Source organism: Macrosteles quadrilineatus, unplaced genomic scaffold (genome assembly GCF_028750875.1).
Source record: "Macrosteles quadrilineatus isolate MER2022 unplaced genomic scaffold, UCM_ALF_1.0 Scaffold_5__1_contigs__length_97177068, whole genome shotgun sequence".
Classification (NCBI taxonomy): domain Eukaryota; kingdom Metazoa; phylum Arthropoda; class Insecta; order Hemiptera; family Cicadellidae; genus Macrosteles; species Macrosteles quadrilineatus.
The window spans coordinates 67,679,186-67,705,132 of record NW_026542598.1 but is presented as its reverse complement, the minus strand read 5'-3'; the positions used below and the strand labels follow the sequence as shown (position 1 = coordinate 67,705,132).

Sequence of the window (25,947 nt, the reverse complement as noted above, 5' to 3'; positions counted from 1 at the left end):
AGGCGCATAATAACGCTTCAATATACTAAATTATTTGTTTTTTTAAGCTCTACAAAATGGTTTAAAAATAAATTGTGAAATTTCGTGTTTTTAGGGACAAAAATGGGAAAAACCTATTTTTACCCCATAAAACCCCCCATAAACCCCCGTTCCCATAGTCCGATCATGCTGGTTCGCGAACTCATTCAAGTTTATCCCGCCTTACACCTTCAAACCAAATTTTATCAAAATCGGACAAATATTACTCAAGCTATCGTGCGGATGGACACACACATATATATATATATACTAGCTGACCCGGCGAACTTCGTATCGCCTAAGTTATAGGTTTCTCCTAAGACAGACCGATGGAAAGAAAGTACCGTTACGTTTAATTTTCAAGATGATCTCGTTCGCATCGCTCAATCACGTCCTGGTTGAAGTTCGTTCGCTACGCTCACTCACCTTTGGGTTGGAGCTCATTCGCTACGCTCACTCACCTTTAGGTTGGAGCTCGTTCGCTGCGCTCACTTGCCTTCAGGTTAGCTCGTTCGCTACGCTAACTCGCCTCCAGGTTGAAGTTCGTTCGCTACGCTCACTCACCTTTGGGTTGGAGCTCGTTCGCTACGCTCACTCACCTTTAGGTTGGAGCTCGTTCGCTGCGCTCACTTGCCTTCAGGTTAGCTCGTTCGCTACGCTAACTCGCCTCCAGGTTGAAGTTCGTTCGCTACGCTCACTCACCTTTTGGTTGCAAATTAGCTGTTGTCATAAATGTAAAAGAAATAATAGTGCTGCACCCTGTTGGTAATCCTTGTAACTTTAATGCTATTGAACATCATAGAACAGAACCAACTTGTTTAATTGAAACAGCTGTTAAGATTCATTAATTCCATTTCTCATAAGGTTTACATGGGAAACTCCACAGCCACTGGGGTGGAGCCCTTTTAAGAATTTCGAAACGGGAAATAGTTTACGTCCGATTCGCATACCTACAGAATTTACACACCAAATTTCATAACGATCGGTGAAGTCGTTCCGGAGGAGTTTGCAGACAAACACTGTGACACGAGAATTTTATATATTAGATATATCAAAATGAAAAAGTAAATCGGTCCCGGGCTTAGGTCTTACCATGAGACCTACGGTAATAGCTACTTCCCTATAGGGAAATTCGCTATAAGGGGTATTTCAAAACCATCATATTCAGTTTTGTGTCTCTTTTTACCAGTATATCGACTACTTTCAGGAGGAAAAGGTTGTAAAAATCATTGAACTTTGTATCAAAACTAACAATAGTTTTAATCATGTAAATTTAAAAAACAAGGAAACTTACAATGTTTTATACATTACATGCGGGATCGAACTAGAATTACAATTTAGTACAAATTGTACACATCACAGGAACTAAACACTGTATAAGACTAAGTCAACTGTATACAGACAAAATTTGATTCGGGAATGATCAAAACTACACAAACAACAGAAATAAAAACTATCAACTAAACTTCAAAATGATCAACAGTGTTAAATACATTTCATAATTAAGTAGTTGCTAATGTAACAAATTATAGATTCACTAGGTATTTAATTTACTAATGTACATTGTATTTACAACAGTTTTATGTACTAGTTTAAACACTGAACACTTATTTATTTACAGTTTTTGTTTGGACGAACTGAATCAAGAACCAGATCAGAAATAGGCTGCTTAGAATAGTGTATCTCAGCTCGAAATACAAAATTAAATTATTATAAAAGGTATTTCATAGCAACATAGACTTAAGAAGGCATTAATTAAGGAACATAGATTTTAGTGTTTTTGGCATTTAAAACACGAAATGTTTTAGAAAATATGTTCTCATTTTGTACTATAAAATTGGTTTTGAAATATTCAAAAAATAGTTTTAAAGATGCTTCAACTGAATTAAAAATAATGATTTCAACTATCAACTGAGGGTGCACCCTACATAACTACATAACAACAATTTAGATCAAGTTATGAGTAACTAAATGTTCATTATTAGAATTAAGTTGTCAATTATAACAACATGCCAATGTTTTTAAGAACATTTCCCTGGTAAACGAATTTGTATTTTGTAATTTAGTCTCAAAATTCAGATTTTTATTCTTGTGATTTTAGAGTCCTATAATAATCTGCAATAGTTTGTCAAGGGAATAAATTGTATGCATATTTCCATTCAATACCTACAATTCAAAAAATTAAAATCCAAAAAAAGTGATACAGTACTACATGTTACTGCCTTGTAAAATACAATTTCCTCTTTAAACACTATTAGCTTTATATTTTATCAAAGTACAACCCAAGTTATCCAAAGTAAGTCCAATAATTGTCTTTTTAACTCAGCAAAACCTTCTTTTACAAAACCCTGAGGTTTTAATAAGAGTACAATAAGTTAAAGCTGATTTTAAGTAAAATAATTTTAGTATATAATACAAAACAAATTGCACACTTAGAAATAAAGTTCCGAACTGTACATAAACTAAAATTAAGTATTAATTACACTAGTTTTAACTTAAATATTCACATTTTATAAAAGTTAACAATGGCTTGTAATAACAAAATCTTGATGGTGATTTTGTATATACATGAGGGTAAACCTTACGAGCACTATAATTCTGACATGAACATTTAGTATTGTGTTGGTCAAAACTTTTAATCGATCTAAAGTTTCAAATTAAGTTCATATTAGAGAACCATACATATAACAGTAGAATCCCTCAATAGCAAGCAGAATCAAACCTTGATCAGACACAAATATATAATAAATAGTTAAAAGAGCATAGATAAAAAACAGAGGAGCAAAAACACAATTGTTCTTAAAGTAGTAAAATTATTCCTAGTAAGAAAAATTGGTATGTTTACAGTCCAAACAGTTGAAAGGTACAATTAATGAGTAATATATAAACAACTATGAAAACTTAAAGATTGATAGAGTTGAATAATAGGAGGGGGGGGGAGGTTCTACTGTATTTTTAAAGCTAATTTTTCTATATTTATAGGTTTGCACCAAGTCTTCTAGACAGACCTTGATTTCAAAATTTATCAAAACTAGCATATTGCTTTACAAGAGTGATCTTGTAATTATCATTTCACCCAAGAATTTAAATGAGTTATTTTTATTCAAGCCTTAAAAACCCTGAAACGCATTTGCAAATCCACTAGCAGGAACTTCCTACTTTAGTTTTGACCCCACAGGAACCTCTGGGCTCTGGTCATCTCTGACCTTTAGGTTCTGAGGCTGCACACAGTATATACAGGGTGTGTCAAAGATCACACCTTCCGGACAAACAGATACTCGGAGAACTGTTGACCCTCCACGCCGCCTCCATTGCTCGCTGCCACCTTGAACCCTGCGTTCAGCAGCCTCGTGATGGCTTGGACGCTGTTCAGCTTGCAGTAGCCGTTGAGGGGGAATCGTATGACGTGCCGGGTGTCGACTTGGTTCCACGCAACACTGGATCGGGAATCCAGCAACGCTTGGTTGGACTCGGGAAACACCTGAAAAAAGACAGTTAATGGTTTTAGATACGAAGTGTTCAAAGCTTAATTCCAAGGTAAAAATAATAATTCAATAGCCTTGAACTTTTGAAAGATCTAGATCTATACCATAAAAACTGAATAGTGAATTACATACATCAATCAGGTTACAATTATCAAAAACGTAAAATTTAAAAATTTATTTAAAATTCATTTTTATAAACAGTCTCTTGTTTACAATCTGACCCTGGTTAAACATTCAATTGAATGATCAGCTGTTAGATTACAATTAATATTAACCCGTTATAAAGAAAGATTGTCAGCAAAACTGGATCTTTGAATGTAGCCTCTAGAAATAATAATTGAAACGCAAGGGGGGCATAACTCTTATGGAAATTATTTTTTTCAATAACATTCGCAAGTGCACACACTGTTAAGTAGGACAGCTAAAAAATGGATGATAAGAGAAACGCTAATTGTTTTAAGTATATAAAGAGGTTTAAGCTTTTTATTTTATGAAATTTGTTACAAGATTTTCTTCATCTTTGTGTATGCATTATGATTACTTTGGATATGGGTAAGGTTATTTCAAATGTAATTTCTCTATAAAAGTTACCAGTTGAAGACAAAAGATGACAAATCAAACCTTAATGTTTGCATCTGCACTTAATTGATAATTGAGCTTAACTTTACTAGAAAATATGAATGTACCTCATCCAGTAGCCCTCGCTCCCCGCTCAACATGATTCTCTCCCCCAGGTCTGGACTGACATGGAGTGCTACACATTCATAACTGCCACCCTCTCCTCTGGTCACCCCAAACCCTCGCTCACTCCCTCTCTCCTCTCCGTTTCCCTGAGGAGTCGTGCATGTCTTCGGGCTCTTCAGCCTATCTTTCTTCAACTGTTCTAGCTGTCTGCACATCGCTGCAATAACAAGAGAACAGGTAAAAATTAGGTGAAAAAATATGTTGTACTTTATTGTGTTTCATTGGTTCAAATGATTGTTTCTGAGGATGTAGCATGAATCAAAAGGTTTTGAGGATGTTAGTATAGAAGGTTCGTGAGAATGCTTTACATAAATAGTTGCTTAGATATTTTTGTTCCTTGAACATGAGTGGAATCTTTCCCTCGTCCAAAAACAAATCGTTATAAACTCAGTTTTCTATTTTCGACCGATTTGATCAGACAAGAGGATGAAAAAGGGCAATCCTAGCTAATCCAGGATCCACCTCATCTTAATTGTCCACAGAACGGATATAAATAAGCTCAAAAATGTTGACAAATAAAGGTTATTGAGATAATTTTAGGTATGTTGCCAAGCAGATATTGTTAGTAGGTAGTACAATAATATTTTTGGACACTAGAGTGACGAGTTTAATTCCCTGTTTTTAAGGAGACCCGAACAGAAATCCACACATCATTTTACTATCAAATAAGTAGACCACACTTATGGAATTCTACATGTCTAAACTTACGGGCAATATCGAAGTACTTGGCCTCTTCCAAGAGTAGGTCTATGTCAGCAAAGTTCTCAGGAATAAGAAGTCTAGAGTTGCGCATGAAGTTAAGGATGTGCCTGAACATTCCGCCGTCTCTATCAATGAAGTAGTGTTGTTTTAGCGAGTCCAGGACGATGGGGATGCTTCCGTTAAAGAGTTTGGCCAGTCTTGAGTCTGGGTATCTGAAAAAGATCAAATAACTGTAAAGATTCTAAAAAATATGTATATTGTACTATTTGGTAGAATTCATTCAAATTACACTACCTCTGAATCCCGATTATTCTATTGACGGTTGTTGGGTAAAAATAAAGTGCCCAAATTAGTTGGAGGAGGGAATATAAAAAGAGGAACTAGGAAGATTATTTAAGAAAGCTGCCTAGAGAATAACTCTCTGATTTAAACCAGGGTTGGAGGGGGACCTACTGACTTCGACCAACCACCTCTTGAACATGTTCTAGAGAGCAGTTTGATGGATACAAGTCAATCTTTCTTCTGCTCCATTTAAGTTCTATTTTCAATGTCAAAAACCAACATCCACTTGCATTAACCAATTGTGAAGGAAATTTTGCATTATATGATAGAGATGCACACTGTAGGCTAATACAGTAGTAGGCTGTGTTGTGTTCATGTTGTAAACGGTTGTGTATGTTCAAAGGAATAAAACTGTGAAACAACTATTTAAACTAGTGTACATGTTGCTCGAATTCGAGCAATTACAAAGTATTACAGGAGTTATTTCAGATTGAATAACAGTCATATTTACAATGAATTTAAAAGAGTCAACTCAAATATTACCGTTGTGTAACTCAGACCCTGTTTATCTTCGTTATTGATAAACCTAAAGCATTCCGGACGGTTCTCTCCTTCTCAAAATGCCTCGCTGTACAGGCAACACAGGTCATTAATAGAGGGCCAATTGAGAACGAAAAGTCGTTTTGGGGTAGTGTAAGGGCGCATTTGTAACCAAATAGTTGAAGTTGTCCAGGTTCATGTTCAGACTGTTAAGCGTTAAGCTGATGAGTTAGAGATGGCTATGGTTAAGCCTATTACGCGCCACTGTTCTGTAGTTGCGGTCGTTATCACGATTGCGCCTCCTGTCTATGTTTCGTTGTCGTTGCGTCGGAGACATTTAAAAGAAATAAACAACAAATAATAAACAAATTATAGCTACACAAAGCAACGATAAATGCACAAATTTAAGTTACAATCATGCTAACACAATCCATCATAGCGACACAAAACAACGATAAATACACAAAATTAAGATACAACCATACTAACACGATCCATCTTGGGGGTTATGTTTACACAAACTCAAATAGTAAATAAATGTACTCAATGTGTTTCATTGAATTGAAAAGTAAATAACAGCAATAAAATTATACAGCTGATCAAAATGTAAACAATTATGTTCTTCATAAGGATAACATGGGAACTTTTAAAGCCACTGGGGCAGAGCCCAAGGGACTTTTTCAAAAATGTAAGGTCAGTTTGCAAATCTACGCGACACGCTCTTTCCAATGAGACGTCAATGGATAAAATCGGTTAAGAAATGGCGGAGGAGTTCAACCGACAAACTTTCGTGTAACGTATTAATTATATAGATTAAGAGACTTATGCATAACTTCATCAACATAACAATCTTCATAACAATAATCTTCATAACAATGGTAGACTAAAGATTGCAGCTTTTTCTGCGGTAGTTTTTTCCAACTTATTTTTCTTATATTTTTTGCACTAATTTTTGTTCTGAATCCCTTTCCACCTGAATTGGTCGGATTATAAGTCGCGAAATATAATGAAACTTGAAGAGATTAACAGAAACAGGAAAAAATTAGCAATTGCATGATGCACCTTCGATTTCAATGGGTAAATCTTGAAAATAAAACATATTCAGAGGACACGTGCGACACTGGGAGGAGCGGCCTGTCCGAGGTGTAGGCGTGGACATCAACAATGGCAAATATCTCACGTGATGAATCAGCGCCTCCACGACGACCACGCATCAGCCTCAGGCAGGGCAGAGCCCTAACCTCGACCTCGCCAGCGAGCCACGGAGAGAACTGACAGGTCGTCAGAGTCATTGGGGGAGACAGGAAAGGAAACTGGCTTGAAAGTTCCTGGTGAATCAATTCTGTATACTTAAATGAAAGTTGCTACACCAGAGCAGAAACACCGAACCTCGATATTCGTAGAATATTGCGTATCCTTTATAGGCCACACTAACAATGGAAACAAGTGGCGTGAGTTGCCAGCATAGAGGTTAGCGTCACGGACCTCGGTGCGGGCGGGTCGACCAATTCCCGGCAAAACTACAAAACATATGGGTTTTGATCTCTTTCCCAAAAAGAGTTTGAGTACTCTCTTCAACATCTCTTATAAAAAATGCCTGCGGCGTGGACATAGATGAAAACAAAAAATAAAATAAAAAGAGCATACTCGTCATGAAAGTGTCCCACCCAGTCAGTAAAAGTCGTTGATTTTGGATTCTGAAGAATACAATTACGAATGGTCAAGCTAAATTACACGTCCAATGATGTAGATATAGCTATAGATATTAATATAATAGTATTTTTGGGATTAAAGAGAAAATCAAATATCTATCTATCCATATCTATTACCCTATTACTTACAGTAGCTCTACTAGTTTAATAAAATTTCTATTGGTCTGGCTCAGTCAGCTATGTATCACAATAACATTAACAGCTTTGTAGACATTCACACGAAGTAAATATTGTGTTTTTCTATATTTTTACATCAATTGTATGAAGTTAGTTTCTTGTCAATAGTTTTTTTTTCAAACTTCTGTAAAACAATGTCATAACACATTGAACAAGAAATACTTAAGTGTTGCACACAGAAAGCTGTTTTTTTCTTTCACTAGACCGATTAGCATTGGATTCTAAAACCTCTAAAATCGAAACTTTTCCACGGAACGCAAACCAAGTAAATTTCTGTAACGTACAAATAGGCATAGAGTACATGACCTACCTTTGAGTAAAATGTCAGTCTTGTCGGTTCAGTCGTTTTAGCGTTCAACCGGACAAGCATGCATGTTTTAAACTCATACAACCAATAACTTACAACATACAGAAAGTACTTCCAGCAGTGTGTCTTTGGTCAAAGCCGTCTTCAACCCTAAAACAAAACTGCACACCTTTTTCGTAAACTTAGGCTATTCATCAAAACCACGTCTTTATATTCCGCACACAAAACGAGATAACAATTTTCCACTGAGGAGAGTCAATGTATTGATGGAGACAGTTGATATTTGATTACAACTTAGTAGGCACCAGTCGGACCAGGTTGGGTAATTAAATATGATATGTGATAATGGGTCTCTTGGCACATAAGACTGAGATCTTGTCCTGATGACGGCACGTCGCAGCGGGCGACTTTTGGCGCTGTTTTCGGGTTTCGGGCCTCACGTCCCACTTGTTCAGATTGTCAACTTTCACATTTCATTTGTGAAAAGTACGCCTACTCCTAGCAACATTGTAGTAAACACATTTTTGACGGGTAATTTTATGTCACTAGCAATTTTATGGATTCTTAGATGAATCGTGGAGATTGGTAAATGTGCAATTTAAGAAAGGGTTTTAAGATTAATTTTTGTGGTTATGATCTTCCAAGAATTCTTTCAGGTGCAGTACGGGGTAGTTATGATAGCCTAGTTGTTTAGTTTTTTTGGCAAATATTTGGTTTATGATATTTTTTAAAGTTTATTATTTGCAACTCTATTTTGCCCCTTAGTTATTGGTACTTTGGTAGTAGAATGTGACATAAGATAAACGTTGCTAATATAAAGTTGTCCATTATTCGTAAAAAATTGGTATTTGATGCGAGTGCTTTCTGTTAGTCGCTCAGTTCAAATACGTCCATTTATTCCATAACTAATTTAGGAAAAATGGTAGAAGCTGAACTGGGCCACCTACAGAGTGCGCTAAAGTCAATCATTTATTTCCTTAGAATATTCTAGCTTTTTAACCAACCGACATTTAAAGGACAATTAATTGTCAACTATAGCATCTTTCATGTCGCATTTAATCCCGTAGAACAAAAAAATCCAAAAGAGAAAATATAATTTTGACAACTGCACACTACTGGGTCTCCTTCGACTATGATGTATTTTAACTATAGTTGTCTACTGCTGATCCTCAAATGGGATGGTTATTTATGTATCCAAAAGTGAATGTTTCAACCTACACCTTAATGACTACGTCTAGTTCCACAGTTAACGTTGATAGCCACACAGTTTCCCACAGGGATTTACAGATTCCCGGACGATCGCACGACAGATGGACCAGATGAGAGCGATGTTGATACTCTACCAGATATAGTGTTATTGCTCTACATCCACATCTCTAGCGGCAGATGGCAGAGTTTCGCGGAAGACCATCCCAGTGACGTGACATCCATGGAGAGCGACGCGATTGAAACATGTCCTGGGGAATTTGCCAGATCTGTCTCCTGAGTTTCCTTCTACAGTGTGATGGAAGTCTTGGCGGAGGTGATGTAAGCGAGCACAATTTAAACATTTATTTTATCTTGTGGACTGCTTCGAAAGGCACTGGTCCGAAAATGAGTTTCGGAGCAGTGTCTGGATCTCAACACATCCAAATAGTCATACAGTCACGTCATATAGTCATAGCTTAACTAATATTATTTCTTAATAGATTAATTGCGCTTAACTGGAAAGTCTCAATAATTAAGAAGTCTGTCAATAGACGGAGAACATGGTAACTTGTTTTATCTTTGATATTAGTGCCAATATAACCACAACTTGGCCCATGTACAGGCATACAAATACCTAAACGAGAACATTTTCTATCGAGTAAAAATTGGCGTGTACCTACCTATTTTTCACATTTGATACACAAAAAAAGTTCTATTAAGTTTGAATCTTGATTTCTAACGTAAATTTATGATTATAAAATGTGCGTAGTGACAAAATGATATTTCGCGTTTTAGTCGATTACGGTCAGAATTGAACTGACAACATTCAGATTTGAAGTCAGCAAATTAACCACTCTATTTCTCAGTAGGTTTTGGCTGGTGTCCATCAAATGATGCAAATACATAAGTTTCAAACGACTGTTTTTAAATACTAAACCATACAGCCAAAATTAAACACACCGATAGTCCACATATATCTAGGATTGTCATAGGCCTATTCACTTCCCTGAGTTCCTCTCGGGCTATGACCCTTGGATGTCCCAAGTTTTGAGGTGAGGTTTTCAAAAGTAAATATTGTGGTCTCCATGTGAGCATGAGAAAATTCAGAACCTTTGTTTACCTTTGTGTTGACATTTCAATGTAAACAATCAGAACTATTGAATCGTGTTGAATCCTTACTGGACAATTTCAGACAGCTGATCCAAACAAATTAAATAAAATATTTTACACAATTATTTCTAAAACTATGTCATTGATTATGAAATTAAAGAAAGATTCTATCACCGTAAGTTATGACAATTATGTTATTGATACATTTTAATGTAAAGTGTAAGACAATGTAGGTCATACTTTTTTGTATAAATTTGGTGGCTTTTTGTTTATAAATTCGAAATACTTTACACGTGTTTGGAATAGGCGGTATAGTACATCTTCCCATTGCGAAGCACGGGTACAGAAGCTAGTCCTAAATAAATATAATTTGTTGGTGGACGTGTAAAAAAGGTGAATGTTATAAAATTGGTCATCCAATCTTAATAAAACCTCATTTAATTACAAATTTTCAAATCATTTAATCCTATCTTTAAAATATTGTACGTTTTGTTAGCACATATCAACAATAATAAAAAAAATTGTTTCATTGTTAATAGAATAGCCAAAACTGTGAATAAACATAAATATAAATGATACATATTCAATAAAATATCTCTTTAGATATAAATCAATACTTTTACCACGTTTGTACACAGAAAAGATTATCACATTAAAATACGGATCTGACTTGCTTTTAAGTATCAACACGTCAGACGCAAGGCTCCCCTAACGTCAAAGAGCCAACGAAAGCTGTTGAAAGGGCAAGTCGGCTTATTGACAGGTTTAATTAATTTAAACACGAAGGAAGAGGCACTGGTATTACAGGAGTTTGTAAAACATAACGGGAGAGTCAAAACAAAGACTTACAAGCTAATGGTCAGTGCTTATCCTTTGTCTTCAACTTACTGACCATCTTGTAACAATGCGATGAACATCGGAAACATCTGCAAAGGCTTTGTGATTGAACATTGTTCAGAGCAACGAAATTAAGTCCAAGCTGTAGGATATTTAGATGAAAGTTTCTGCTGAAGTTTGAATGATTAATGTTTTTGAGGTTATGTGAAGATTGGATGTAATAATTAGTAAGTTTGGAGTATTTCAAACTTTCACGCCTGTTACATTTTTCTGATCTGGTGTGTAGCTGTGGTTTCGGGTACTTTAAAACAGAAATTAAATTTAGACTTTTCATCCAAAAGCTAAGTCTGAAGATTGTCCATGTGTTTCCTAACCGGAGTGTACTCAGGTTGACTAAAATGTCTCCATACTTAACTGTGCAGAGATTCATTTGATCATGGTTTACAATACAAACTAAATGACAAATAGATCGTTTTATTTGCCAACATTTTTAATACTAGGAAGTACGTAACCATTAAGGAAATCAACGCATTCACTGGATATTAACATACCAAAACTGTCTTTATCTAACCCATTAGGGATATAAAATCCATAAGAGATTTTAATGGTTTATTGTAAAGCTGCATATAACTTCAATGACAATTTAAGGAAAATGGGGCTCATTTAGTTCCATGTCCGGCATTTTAATCACAAAAGTCAATATATATTGGTAGCATATTAGAACCACGAATACTAGAATTATTATAGTAATCGTGATTAGAACCAATTCATATAATCGATATTTCTTCAACATAAAAACAGATGGTAAAAGTTTTCATTTAGAAAACAGTGAAATTATTCTATTTGACCCGGTTTCTCCAAGTAGGAATTTAATTTCAAAGCGTTAAAGTTATGCCGAACTTAACCATCAATCGATTTTCCTTAAGTATAAATTTATTCAGGTTGCAAACCTAATACCCTGAAAGATGAATGTTGGCTGCCCTGTCATTTTAGCATTTATTTCATATGTTTAATGCACATTTGGAGGTTATGTTTATTTATTCTCTGTTTGCAATAGTGAGTGGTGTGTTGTCAAAATATTTGCAAATAAAATAAAAAGTGTTGTTAATGTGAGTGTAATAAAAGAAGAGAAAGAGATCTCAAAAAGGAGTAAGAACTTTCATCAATCCGAAATAGATGTTCTGTTGGACCTCGAAGAAAGAAATTCTGGAATGTAAGAAGACCGATCAAATACTGATGTAAGTAAAATTTATTAATTGTGTAAACGATCTAACTAACCAATGAGTATGTTAAAGGTTGGTAGGTTTATGTTGTTACTTGTACAATGATGCATTAATTTATTAGTTTAATTAGTTGTGCCACTTTAATTCAACTACCCCAACATTTCATAAACAAATTTAAAATGTTGTAAACCCCTCTGAATACTCACCAAACTTATTAACTGAAAACCTATTAAATTGCCTTTAACTCAACTAAACTCACAGCTAATTAAAACGCATTTAAAAACCATTCCTATTTCACCTGATGCATTAATACAAACCATACACCATACAGTTATAACACAAAGTTGTGTATTTATACCCCCCAGGGAGTATATGTGTCCACACAGAGCTCGAGGCTAACTGGATAGTTGGAAACTATACTGCGTGACAATGGCTGGCTAGTTTGTACCAAATTGTGTTTATTTAGGTGAATAGACGGCAACAAAGAGACCGTTTATTAGTTTGAGGTGCATTATAGCGCGTGCACTTGCTCATGAAGCTGCACAGTCCGGAGTTGCTATGTAGCCGTCCACTGCACTACTGGCGTTGCTTAGGGCAAATTGAGTTGAATTTAAGTATACAAATTCTGTGTATTTTGTTTGTATTGGTTTCATGTTGATTACTTTAAAGTACATAATTTCACGCACACACGGGCTAGAGTTGCTATGTAGCCGTCCACTGCACTACTGGCGTTGCTTAGGGCAAATTCAGTTGAATTTCAGCATACACATTCTGTGTATTTTGTTTGTATAAAATGTTTATTACTTTAAGTACATCATTTCACGTACACATGCTCATGTAGCTGCACAGTCTGGAGTTGCTATGTAACCGTCCACTGCACTACTGGCGTTGCTTAGGGCAAATTGAGTTGGAACATAAAATTTAAAAATTAGGAGATACAAATATGTGTTTTTATGCAGTGATGAATATCAAATTTTTATTAGTTTGAAGTGCATATAATATGGAGCGCACTTGCTCATATAGCTGTTTTTCGCTTGACTTAACAGCCGTAACAGCCAGGTCCACTGCACTACTGGCATACCTAGTTCATAAGGCAAATGGAGTTGACTCTCTTTGCCTTAATAGATAGAGGTGGTTTTATTACTTTTATTGTAGGGAAAATAAACAAAACACTGCTCATGGAGTGTTGTTATAGGAGTACTCGACTAAAACCAATAGGCTGCCAGTTACTTAATGAGACAATTTGGTAGTATTTTGACGGTTTATAAACTGGACCCAGATATTCCTGACAACTGGACTTTTAGTAAAACAACTGGGCTTTTGATGTCGAGGTTATGAATTTCTAAAATAATTCAATAATCAAACAGCTGATTTAAGAGGGTTCTAGTTCTACCATATAGCCTAGTCAATGGTTCTATCCGGTCAATTCAAGATGGCTTTATACTTTATACTTTTATACTTTTCTTTGAAATGGTGGCAAAACATGCTAATGTTTCTAAACATTAATTTACAATTCAATCTCTCAACACTCTAGAACTAATTTGTTTTCAATTATTGTGTGCTTTTTGTACTCTTAACATATCAGAGCTTGCAATGGATGGGGATAATTTAATGTTTAACTGTTATTAAGAAGCTAAAATCACATGTGAAAAAGACTAATTTACGGATTTTCAAAATTATTTTGTAAAGACTTGGATATTTGTGAATATTTTACAGTTCATTTCAACTCGATTACCACTTTAATAATGACGCCACAGTTCTTTTTTGTAGGACCATGTATACGTAGTAACAGCCGGTGGGTGGAACCCTCATGCCACAATTATTTGAAACAAAAATCACAACGTAATCTTACAGACCTACTATAAGCCTTTTTATGATGGAAAGTGAACTTGTATCACTTGATGACGCATTCACAGTGGCGCGATGCGACCTAGGCTGTGTGAGTGAGGTGGTATTAAGTATGCAGCAGAGGTCTAACATAAGTTGAGCGCGCCGCGGGTTAAAACCCCGAGGGCAACAAACACTGCTCTCTATTCATAACAGAACACTGTTTTACTCTTTGAATTAAACTTTGTAGTCTATTCAACATAGCCAGCCGGAAAGCGCGGGTTTCACTTAGAGTAATTGCAAGTTGTGACAAACTATTTTTAGTTGTTTCTCCACTGTGTGGATTTGTTTGGATTTGTTGTTGTTATAGAGAAGTGGTAGATTTGTTTTGTAACTGTATGTACACAAAAGCGTTTCTTTGAATAGAAAAAAAAACAGTTAGTACAACTGATTACGGAACAGAGGGAAGTTACTACAATAGATAGATAGCTATTCATTTCAACCGAAGTATTTTCAATTCAAACTTTTCGTATCGTACGTACAATGAACTACACGATTTATACTAGGTTGGGTTGTATCAATAATGAAATAATACCATACTTTAAAAGTACATTTCTTTTGTAAGATGTTTTTCTGGGTAGACGAAACAATAGACAACAAATTATTTTTTACTTTAATACAGCTGGATCATCACCACCATCATCATTGATCATCATCAATTTAAGGATCATCACCTTGGAATGCTATTTTGGTTTTGTAATACCTCATCTAACATGTACGTTGTTTTAAACAAAAATGATCTACAAAATGTTGAATCGCGCACTATATGTAACAATTCTGTTATCTTTTCATATATAATTTTGCTAACTCCTTTAGAAAAATCAAATATAGTAAAAAAATCATACTCAAATGAAAGACAAGAGAAAACAATTTTTTTGGTTATAATTAAATTATCATTAATCATAATGCCATGTATCACTGCTATACTAAGTAATGATTTTATCTAACTAAAGTTTGACGGCCTATCCTTTTCAACAGTACACATTGAGTTAGAATACGAAAACATACTAAATGCACACTGAAAGATCTCTAGAGGTTTTTTAGTTATTTCAAGGATATTTTTCCAAAAGACCATAACTCGACGAATGTGTTTAACCTTTTTGCATGTAGAACCCTACCAACCGCCCCCAGTGCTCCTAGCGGATGTTATTTGAGACTCTAGGCCTAAGGCCAGACCGGAGGTGGCCTCCAACAAACATTGTTAGACATGTTTGCGCACCTCTGTAGGCCATTGTTTACCACATTATTGGACCTATTGTCCGTTACGGCCCTTCTGTAGTGCGCCATGCATTTAGACCATTCCATAATGGTTGCAAATTGCTTTTGGGATTGTTACAAATTTGATTGAGCATTTGCTTTTCAAAATCGACAACTTGCTGTATGTGATTTGTTTGATTGAATCCGTTAGTTTAGTTGTTTTTTTGTGGTTCTGTAAAATGAAACTGTTTTGTATTTTAAAGGAGTCTCAATTAAATAAATGATACTTTGAGGATTGAGGTTGTTTTACAAATATTCAAACTTATATAATGATTGAAAACAAGTTTGAACCACAATGACATTAGATTTGATTTCAAACTATAACAAATCCTGATCAAACACTTTTAGAAGAAATTGTAATAAAATAATATTAAGTCATCCCTTTATGATCTAGCATAACATCGCAATAAAAGAAAATTATACGAAACGCTGTTCAAATTAGAAAAATATAATGAGTGAAATTTGTAAATGAACGGTAAAAGAATTATTTGTAATATTTAGACAACGATGCAAATGTATAAAAATATCATAAAGTTTTTATGTTCAATGGAATATGATATTTATTAAGTTTTTAACATTTTATCTTGTAGATGACTCAATGCAACTTTAATGTGCATTTTCTGGTGTTAAATTACTTGTAACGCGGAGTTTCGGATTCAAATCTCGTCACCAATGACCTTTCAACAGTGATAAAGTCGTGACTAAATGGTTAGACACCCCCAGAAACCACAAGGAGAACTTTCTACGTATTGAAGAACTGACTCCACTTTATGCGATAACTCATAGTCCTTGTTTATCGGCCACATAATGCACTACAGACCGAACGAACGGCGGATTAAAGTGCATAAACACAGTAGATGTGGCGGGTGTTTGCGCGCCATATTTACAGCCTCGCCCATCAATATTTGGCTAATTACAGATACACGGGGAATCCATCGCGAAATCCGCTCAAATATTGTTAGTTTTAGAGACAACAACGGCGAGTAAGTGCGTGCATCAAATCAGGATAGTAGCTGAACATTTCTGTCCCATTCGTTTTGATAACCTATTTCACCCCTATTGGAAACTGGATACTGACATGAGATGTATTAAAATAAACATGGATTTGTGTAAAGTTAATTGCTGGCGATGGTAAGTATATGTTTTTGAATGGCTCGTTTTTTCTCTATGTTTTCTAGTAGTTAGTCAAATGTAGAGAATGTCACCAATACTCATTTGAAGAGGGTTAACTAAAATGAATTTAACGTTGTTCTCAAATTATCTTTACTAGTATGTTAAAATAACAAATACTGTATTACGATAATACATACGATTTATGTAATGCAGTTCACTTCTTTGACAAAGAAAATAACAATATTTTATTGAACAAAGTTTTATGGAATGGAGCATTTTTCAAGTCAATGTGAGATAAATTGAATTATGATGGACGCTTACAAAAAATTCAAAGATTTTAGGTATTTAAGATCAGTAGGTGTATTTGTATGGAACAAGCCTGACACACCTGCCACGCTAGTCAAACAACTGAGGAAGGTTTAAATATTTACTATAAGTATAGCGTCCTTGACATAGGTGCTTGAGGGGCTGATTTAAATAGCGACACATCCTCGCAGATTAGGGATATCTTAAGAATTGAGGAGTTCGGACATCTTTCTACTATTTGGGGTTTGGTAAAGAATAGCCACATTAGCAAATAAATTAAGAAGTATGTTTATCCAAATATTCTAAAAAATGTACACACAACTTTACTTGAAATATATAATGAAATTATCTTATATTGATGCACAGTACACCTTCATACATATTTCACAAAATCCCAGCAGTTCACATATAGTTTTCGTTTTCGTATTAGAAGACTCGAACCTCGGGGTTTCACACGCGTCCATGCATGCTGCAAGTAGAGCGAGAGAGGACACGACGCCACGTTTCCCACGCCGTGACGTTCCCTGACGTCACTAGTTACTGCAGAACTTAGAGAAAACTTCATCTAAACGTTCTAAAAGCGTTCTAAAAGATCTTAAAGTTCTAGGAGAGTCAGCGGCTCAGACGGCAACGGAAAACGATATCAAAGTAGCAATGTCGTCGATCGTGTTCAGCTGATGCACAGAAATTAGTTTAAGTCATACTCATACCGCGTAAAAAAACCTTCTCCATCTCTTTTTGATGTTTAGCACAAGCCCAATGCCTATATATGTACGGTTGAATAAAAAAAGCATAAACTTAGTAATTAGAAAAACTATTACTACAAAACACAAACTTGACACACTCGATTTAGTGTAAGTTAAAACTTTTATAACACACTGGATTTGTCCTTAGGCTAGTAAATGTGGTTAGACCCTTAATGTTGAGGAATGAGGTTAGTGCAAGAACCATGTTGAAACCATTTTCCTTAACCCATACTCTTTTTTAAAGGTGAAGAACTTGACAAACCAACACGCAAAACAAAAACTACCCAATGGACTTTGAGGTAACCAATAACTGTAATACAATCAATTTATGCCTGTATGTTTATCCCTGATTCTACCATTCATATCGCCGGGAATGATAAAAAATTGTTTTGTATATGTTCGGGAAGGTTTACATCATCCATCTTATTCCAGTTGCTAAAATCCCTTCAGAATCGGCCTCAGAGATTTCAGAGGTATTGTGCCAAGCCAATGAGAGCTATTTCATTTATTGGTCTTCACTGACGATTCAGAACATGTATAACGTTAGTTTATCTTCTGGCTAGATCATTGATTATGATTATGAAGTTTGTGAGTTTATCAGTGGTATGGTAACTCTACAAATCTTCCACGGTGGATCCAAAGGAGTTACGTTGACATATCTAAGGTCTATGCGAGTTCATATTATCATTCCCCGTTGCAAAGCACTGATAAAACTACCAGTCTTTTTATACACTAATTTACAAATTTTAAAAGTCCCTTCACTACAAGAGACGCTGCGGTTCGCAGAAGCCACTATTCCTCATGTTTACGACGTCACGGTACTGTTGCGCATGCGCATACGTCTAGTGATAAAGCAGATAATGGCGGCCTCAACACAGCCGCGCACTCAGAAGCAGCTAGTCGAGATAAGCGCGGTAACAGATGCTGCTACACTCGCCGCTAACACATGTAGCGCATTACATATTCTGCGCGCGGCCCACTGAAATTTGCGCTATGACAAATGCGAGACCGCCGCGATACAGCGCAGCTTCTGGCGCCGTGCACTGCGCATCTTTAGTACGTTTCTTAGAAGCGTTGCGCACAATGTGCGCTGATGGTTGGGGGTTCCATACACTGGCATGTCAATGGGTCTACTAAAAAGATAGTGCTACGTTAAACGGTGTATAGCTTCAGACTATATTTTATTTGATGCAATTCAAGGTACGATGCCACTATGCCTGTACCAGTTGGAAATCCAGCAATGAATGCAATTTTGCATATTAGAATGTTCTAAAGTGTGTTCTAAATGTAGGATCTAAAAAATTACTAAAGTAACGTACGAAGCCTTACTGTTTTGAAACCACCGTAATACATAATGCAGTGGTTGACAAATCTTGGTCCATAGTTTTACCATTCTATTGGAACAGTCAAAGGTTTTACGTACAAATTTATCTGAGCTTCAGAAAACTTTTTATTCATAAAACAATACATGTCTAGTCCATTTTTGTTGAGGTGTAACCCAAACCCCCCCCCCCATTATATAAATGACAGCGTGTATTTACCCTAATTGTTAACAACATCAAAATAGTTCAATCAATTGATTTATCCTTCAGTCCGATTTACTGTGACACAATACCAAAGCATACGACGATACGAAGACACAAACGAACGATGTATATCCCAATACATGTCTTGACGTTTGACAGAATATGATATTAGCAAAGCAAAACATGGGACATTTAATCAAAGATGGCGATTGCGGTGATAAATTTGAGGCTATCGTCGAAGAACGACGTCGGCGGATGATCGCAGTGGTTTATAAGCATCGGTTAGTAAATTACCGGGACCGATGGCGCTTTCTCCAATTAAATTCCAACGTTTACAGCGCTGCCATGAGAATCTTCGAACAGCAAGTGGCATTCTCTTTCTCCCATAGAATTTATACAGCAGACTATTAAGTTTTATTGTTTAGATCTAATGATATAAATTACGGGCTGATTTGGTATTTTTGTGAATATTGTATGGGTTTTATCCTTTTGGAATTGTAAGAGAAGAGAATGTGTGTTGGAAGAATTAAAAAAAAAGTTGAAATATTTTGATTAAAAAATTCTACGTGGAGGTTATATTTCACTAGATGTAAATTATATAGACTCGAAGTTTCGCACAGAAAAATAAGTGCTTTCCTGTTAAATACATGTAGAACAGAATCCCTTGTAAAACGTTGATATTTATTCGGTTAGAGTACAACAGTCATTAGAGGTAGGTTGTTTTTGAAATTGATGGTGTTGGGTTACATTTCCTTCGTTGAATTAGATAATCATTCAAGTAATGTCACCATGCTAATAGAAAATTCATTATTTTTGCAACAACTTTCTGAAAGTACACAAACCTTCCTTCATAGTACATACAAGTCTACAACCTTTCATGAAAGTATAAAAAACTTCTCCAACCGTGACTATAATGCCGCCATATCAAGCTTTATCACAGACCGAGTCATCTTGATGCAATTCCAGTTCCTCCATTCCCACAGTCCACGTTGCGTCGTAGGGAACGACGGTTTCGGCATAGATGCAGTCAGGGTAATTACCATCGTGATCCCCCAAGTTGCGTCATCTCGTTCATCCTCGCTCATCCTCGACGTTCCCGTCACCTTGGAGGATGCAACAATCGAGGATGGTAGGAAATGTCAAAAGATAGCTCAGTACTGACTGCTCTATCAACACGACCCTATCTGATTGAAAAATAGTTGGTTTATTTTATTCCATAATTTTTTGCGGATGATGACCTTTAGTCCTACAGAAAAATGTGCAACAATTTTTTATTTCCCCATAGTCGAGAAGTTAAACAAAATTAGGTCGATTTAACCTGATAAGACAGTCATGACGATTTTGCATCATGTTTATATCACTACATTACGTGGATGGCCCAATTTGTTACGGTATTGAACTGTTCCCTCAAAACCCCAACGCCAGTAGTAAATGGCCACATTTTCTCATAATGTTAAACTATTCTTTACATGGCAGTATTACGAAAGGCCCCGCTTTAACATCGAAGGGGCTGTTCTTCTTCATTACAGTAATGACACAGTAGGAACTGTTCTACATCACAACTGTGCGGATTGTAAAACTATGACCAAAAGGGAAAGTTTTTCCACATCTCATCTGCACAGATAGTCAAAATTGTATCTTATATCGAACTGTTCTTCATTACAGTTGTGACAGAGGAGGAGGAATTGATCTTTCATATGGCAATACAGTAGTTCTGACAGTTCTATAGCCCCGAGTTCGGAAGCCCCAATAGTGTCACAGCATCGAACTGTTCTTCTACAAGACAGTTGTGCAGACAACCAATAGTGTCACAGTATCGAACCTTACTTCCACATACCAGTAGTGCTAACGGCCCAATTGTGTCACAGCACCGAACTGTGCGGTGTGACAGCGAGGATGGACGGCCAACTGGAGTGATGCGCGTGAGAAGAGCTCTCAACTTCGTGATACCCAGAAGGGCTCCCACGGACACTGGGAATCCCCGCCGGCGCGCCAGATCGCTATCGTAAGGTCCTGGCGAAATGGTACCGTGCAATTTGGGCCCCATTAGGGTCTCCAGATTTATTGACATGACCCTCGACATTCGATTATGCAACGCAACCTTTTGAATCATTGATTTTGACACTCGCATTACCCTATCTCGCGGATTTCATGAATTTATAGGGAATCTCCGTGAGGTGGACGTGAACGCCGACTTTTCCGGGCTCAATAATTCATGACTTGAGGCTTGACGTATGCCTGTGTGCGTATACAGTCGTGGTACACGGATGTGTAAATCAATTGTACAAATCTCCAACTTATGTGAAAATTATAGAAACGAACAAACTTTCTAGGCAGAAAACCACTCAAAATTATGGTGATATGTTAGTCTATACGTATTTTACTTGTACTATCACAAACGGAGAGAGCTGAATATCAAATTATACACCAAATGAATCTTATGTTTCATTTACAAGTAACAACTTAAAACGAGTCCAATAACATTCTGTGTGTAGTCATACTTTTAACTCTTAAAATTTAAACAAAGTAAAATATTAGTACAGATATTCTAATCACAATATCGCGATGAGGAAGTTGGATGAGTGCCAACACTACATAGTAGATTTATTTAATTTATGTTATCTATGGATCTTGTATACATGTTGAACATTTTGACAATGAATTCAGTAATCAACTGTTCTACGTGGGCTCGTAGTAAGCGTAATATCGTAGTAAAACGTTCATTAAATGCTGTAATACGTTTTTGAGATACAGTAAAAGTTTTTGACCGATATCACTCATAGTTCAAAATAAGGTTGAAACGTCCTCACCAAACGTAAACCAATAACGATCTTCAATTACACTTGGAATTCCACTCTGAACATTTCCACATCAAAACCACACGTTGACATTCATCCGAAAGCAAACAGCATTAAGGCCAGCGTCTAAACCAGCAATCAGCAAATCATAATTATCACACCCGGCTCTCGCGAAACAGGTTTGACTCAAAGCGTCTCCTGGCAATAAACATCTACGGTGAATCCTTCAGGATCAGATACGCGCTGAAATGAGATCTGATACAGGGTCAGAACTGTCTGGGACGCGGCTTGTAAACTACGCGGGGATTAATTGCTTAAGCGAAAGTCGCGGCACTCGCGGATGTATAATCTGGATAAGCGAAAAGTTCATTAGAACTTTACGAGCGAGAAAGTGATTAATTGTAACGGAAAGATACGAGGTTTTGTATTTGTAACACAAGTTGAGAGAGGTTAGTGCTCTGGTAATCGGGGTTGCCGGTTCTATCCTAAAGCTGGTAGCTTATTGCTTCGAAACTAGACCTGTCCATGATCATTGGGCAAAATCAACAGCTAATGTTAATTTAGTAAAAAGGCTTGAGCATCTCAATCCATTCTACCTTCTTTATTTCATGAAGGGTAGAATACGCAACATTGTATTCGTGTTTTAATGGCATAACATGAGATAGCGGAGTGATAGTTCTCGGCCATGAATCAGAGTTGTCTGTTTCCCTGAGATATTAATGAAACTAATTGAGGATTTCGAAATTGGACTCAGAGGATCTCGATGATTGGAATTTCTAGTCAACAAAATCAGTAGTTAAATAAATACCTGATCTTAGTCAGTAACAAAGCTGAATGGCCACCTCACTTTATTCTTCACCCTAGATATAATGTATTATCAGAGTCCGAGACGTCTTGATGAAATGAATGGGAACCTATATTATTAAAAGAACTTGTTGGATTTTTGTATGCAGCAAATTTACACCTAAATATTTATTTGTATAGGCATATCGGGTACCAACTTAAAGATCTTGTCCTCTAGATGAGTTTCTGAGGGTTCGGATAATATCCAGTGAAAGCCCTCCTTTCTATAGGCTATTAAAACTTCATAGTTTGTGCTGAATTCTGTTGTCGATCATCTGAACCTTTTAGAGTTTACATTTGTTTACATCAAAACAGATGGCCATGACACAATTTTGTTTACATCCATACGAAACGTAATAAATACGATTTTTTTATACAAACGTAAGAATGGAGTGTTTTGGCAGAAAGAAGGCCTTGGCATAAAATAAGTTTGCGTTGAGTTACGACACTTACTTACTACACATTTCAATTTCTAATGTAGTCTCCAATCGAATTAAAATACAATTTTGGAAATCAATTTTTTGACCGAACAGCCTTAACGTATCGAACGGTTTGGACATATCATACACAGTCATACACATTGTTACACATGTCCTGTGGATATGAAGATAGGAAAGACTTAGTGATGCTTATACAAGTCAGTATATTAACGGTGTAATGAGTAATAAGCCAAAGTGATTGTCGTTGAAAAGCTACGCCGTGAGATTTAGCGAAGGCCTCATTCTCATTATAAATGCATGGAACACTAATAACCAATTATACAGTGTGCGAAAGCTGCACCAGTTTTATTTATAAATGATTTTAAATGGATGGCTATTGAAGTGCATTATGTAGATTAGGCCCGGTCGTGGAGTGTGTGAATTAAGCTGTGGAGATAAAATTACTCTTCTGCGTTTGGTTTGGGACACGATTTAGAAGTTTCTACGTTTTCAATAAGTGAAAATATTGAGAGTGCCTTCTGTATCCATAGTTTAAATGATCTAGTTAATCATATGTACGGCATTTCTCAACATGCGTGCGAAATAGAAATAGGTTGTCCAATATTGTTATAGGTAATTTTCAGTGCCGGATTTACCACTAGGCCGATTAGGCCCCGGCCTAGGGCCGCAAGCAAAAAGGGGCCGCAGAGGATTGAGAAAAACATTTTTTTCATAAAAAAATTATTTAATTTAAACCACTAGTTTGCCGCAATCACAGGTGACCATAATGATGTCTCCGCGGACCGAGGGAGATGATCACAATTTTGCCGTGGCCGCGGGTGACGGTGATGATGTCCCAGTGATTGCAGCCCGCGGGAAACGTTCACGGGCCGCGGGTGACGGTGATGTGTCCTCATGATCGCAGCCCACGGGAGACGTTCAAGAATTAGCCGCTGTCGCGAGTTGTCAATGATGATTTCCCCGTGATTGCGGCCCGCGGGAAACTTTCACGGGCCGCGGGTGACGGTGATGTGTCCTCATGATCGCAGCCTACGGGAGACGTTCAAGAATTAGCCGCTGTCGCGAGTTGTCAATGATGATTTCCCCGTGATTGCGGCCCGCGGGAGACTTTCACGATTTAGCCGTGGCCGAGGGTGACGGTAATGTGTCCTCATGATCGAAGACCGCGGGAGACGTTCAAGAATTAGCCGCTGTCACGAGTGTCGATTCTTTTAACTTTATTTAACATTTTCTGTAGAATATTTCATATTTTATATAACATATGTAACAAAACATGTTGACCTTGTCTATTGTAATGTTTATATTACTAAACGACAATAAAGATTTATTATTATTATTTATTGTAAAAGTTAGGGCCACATGGACCTTTCTTACACTTAACCTATCATAAATATAACACATATATTTTAACAATTACATCAATATACAACAAAACAAAATTTAAATCATGGATACAGAAACTTTAAACGTTGATGATGATGTCCCCGTGATTGCGGCTCACGGGAGATGTTAACGATTTCGCCGCGGCTAAAGGTGTCAATCCCGAGTGGGATGTTTACGTTTTGGCACGGCCGCGGGTAACAATGATGATGTCCTCATGATCTCAGTTTTCAAGAGATGTTTTCAATACGACTTTGCCGCATTCGTAAGTGTCGATGATGATGTCCCCGTGACTGCTGCTTCGCGGGTGGTGTTTACGATTTTGCCATGGTCGCGAGTGTCGATGATGATGTCCCCGTGATTGCGGACCGCGGGAGATGTTCACGATTTTACTGCGGTTGCGGGTGACGGTAATGATGTCCTCAAGGTCACAGCTCACAGAATATGATGACGATTTCGCCGCGGTTGCGAGTGCTGAGGATGATGTCCCTTTGTTGCAGCCCACGGGGGATGTTTACGATTTTGCCGCGGTCACGGATACCTATGATGGCTTTGACTTGGTTTAAGAAAGATGTCCACGATTTCATCCACGATCACGGGTGTTGATGATGATATCTCCTTGATGCATAGGAGATATTCACTATTACTTCCGCGATCGCAAGGAATTTCCACCACAGAGGGAGGGCCGCTCAAGTAATTTGGCCTAGGGCCACAAGTACCCTAAATCCGGCACTGGTAATTTTTCTAAGAGACTAATTTTATAAAGATTTCCATGAAATCGTGAGGGGAATTAGCATGTTTCTGGGTCTAATCCTTCAATCGGTTATAATGCTTCTGATGGATTTACATTAATATTTTTCGGAGACAAGTCCTATAATTTGACAATATAATGAATGGATTTAGGCACCTACTGACTTGAAGGTCAAAGATTTTATTCCCAGAAATCTGAGGACTGCTAAGCTTTTGTACGCATCGTCATGAAAAAAATAAACACAAATTTCGTAAACTAGAAGGTCCTGTCAACGTCAGCCATATTTTTATTTTTTCCCGCTATTTGAAAATGTTTGGTGAATAGTAACTCTTTTTGTGATATTCAACATAAAAATCCTGATAGCAATGTAAATAATTGCGAAAATTTAATTTCAGGGCAGTACAACCTGTTATAGGTAATTTAGTCTAACTTGCTAACTATTATCTAAACTATTATTTAAGAAGTGGTTTTAATATTAGGCCTATGTATGTCGGTCTATTGGTGTAATTATTCCGGGTAGATGTACACATTTTATAAAACCAACTTGGAAGAACCTAAAAAAGTAGATTATGATC

The 25,947-nt window shown here is 36.7% G+C and overlaps 1 protein-coding gene across 1 annotated transcript in view; it reads right to left on the bottom strand.

The window, feature by feature from the left end:
• Positions 1 to 1,268: 1,268 nt before the first annotated feature.
• LOC128995860 (BTB/POZ domain-containing protein Tiwaz) overlaps positions 1,269 to 25,947 on the bottom strand; it is a 113,288-nt gene continuing 88,609 nt past the window's right edge. Inside the window, exons 5-7 of the mRNA XM_054420883.1 lie at positions 4,956 to 5,161; positions 4,190 to 4,404; positions 1,269 to 3,499 (exon numbers count right to left, since the gene is read on the bottom strand). Of these exons, the coding sequence (XP_054276858.1) occupies positions 3,272 to 3,499; positions 4,190 to 4,404; positions 4,956 to 5,161 (649 nt within the window). The 3' untranslated portion in view covers positions 1,269 to 3,271. The remainder of the gene's footprint in view (positions 3,500 to 4,189; positions 4,405 to 4,955; positions 5,162 to 25,947) is intronic.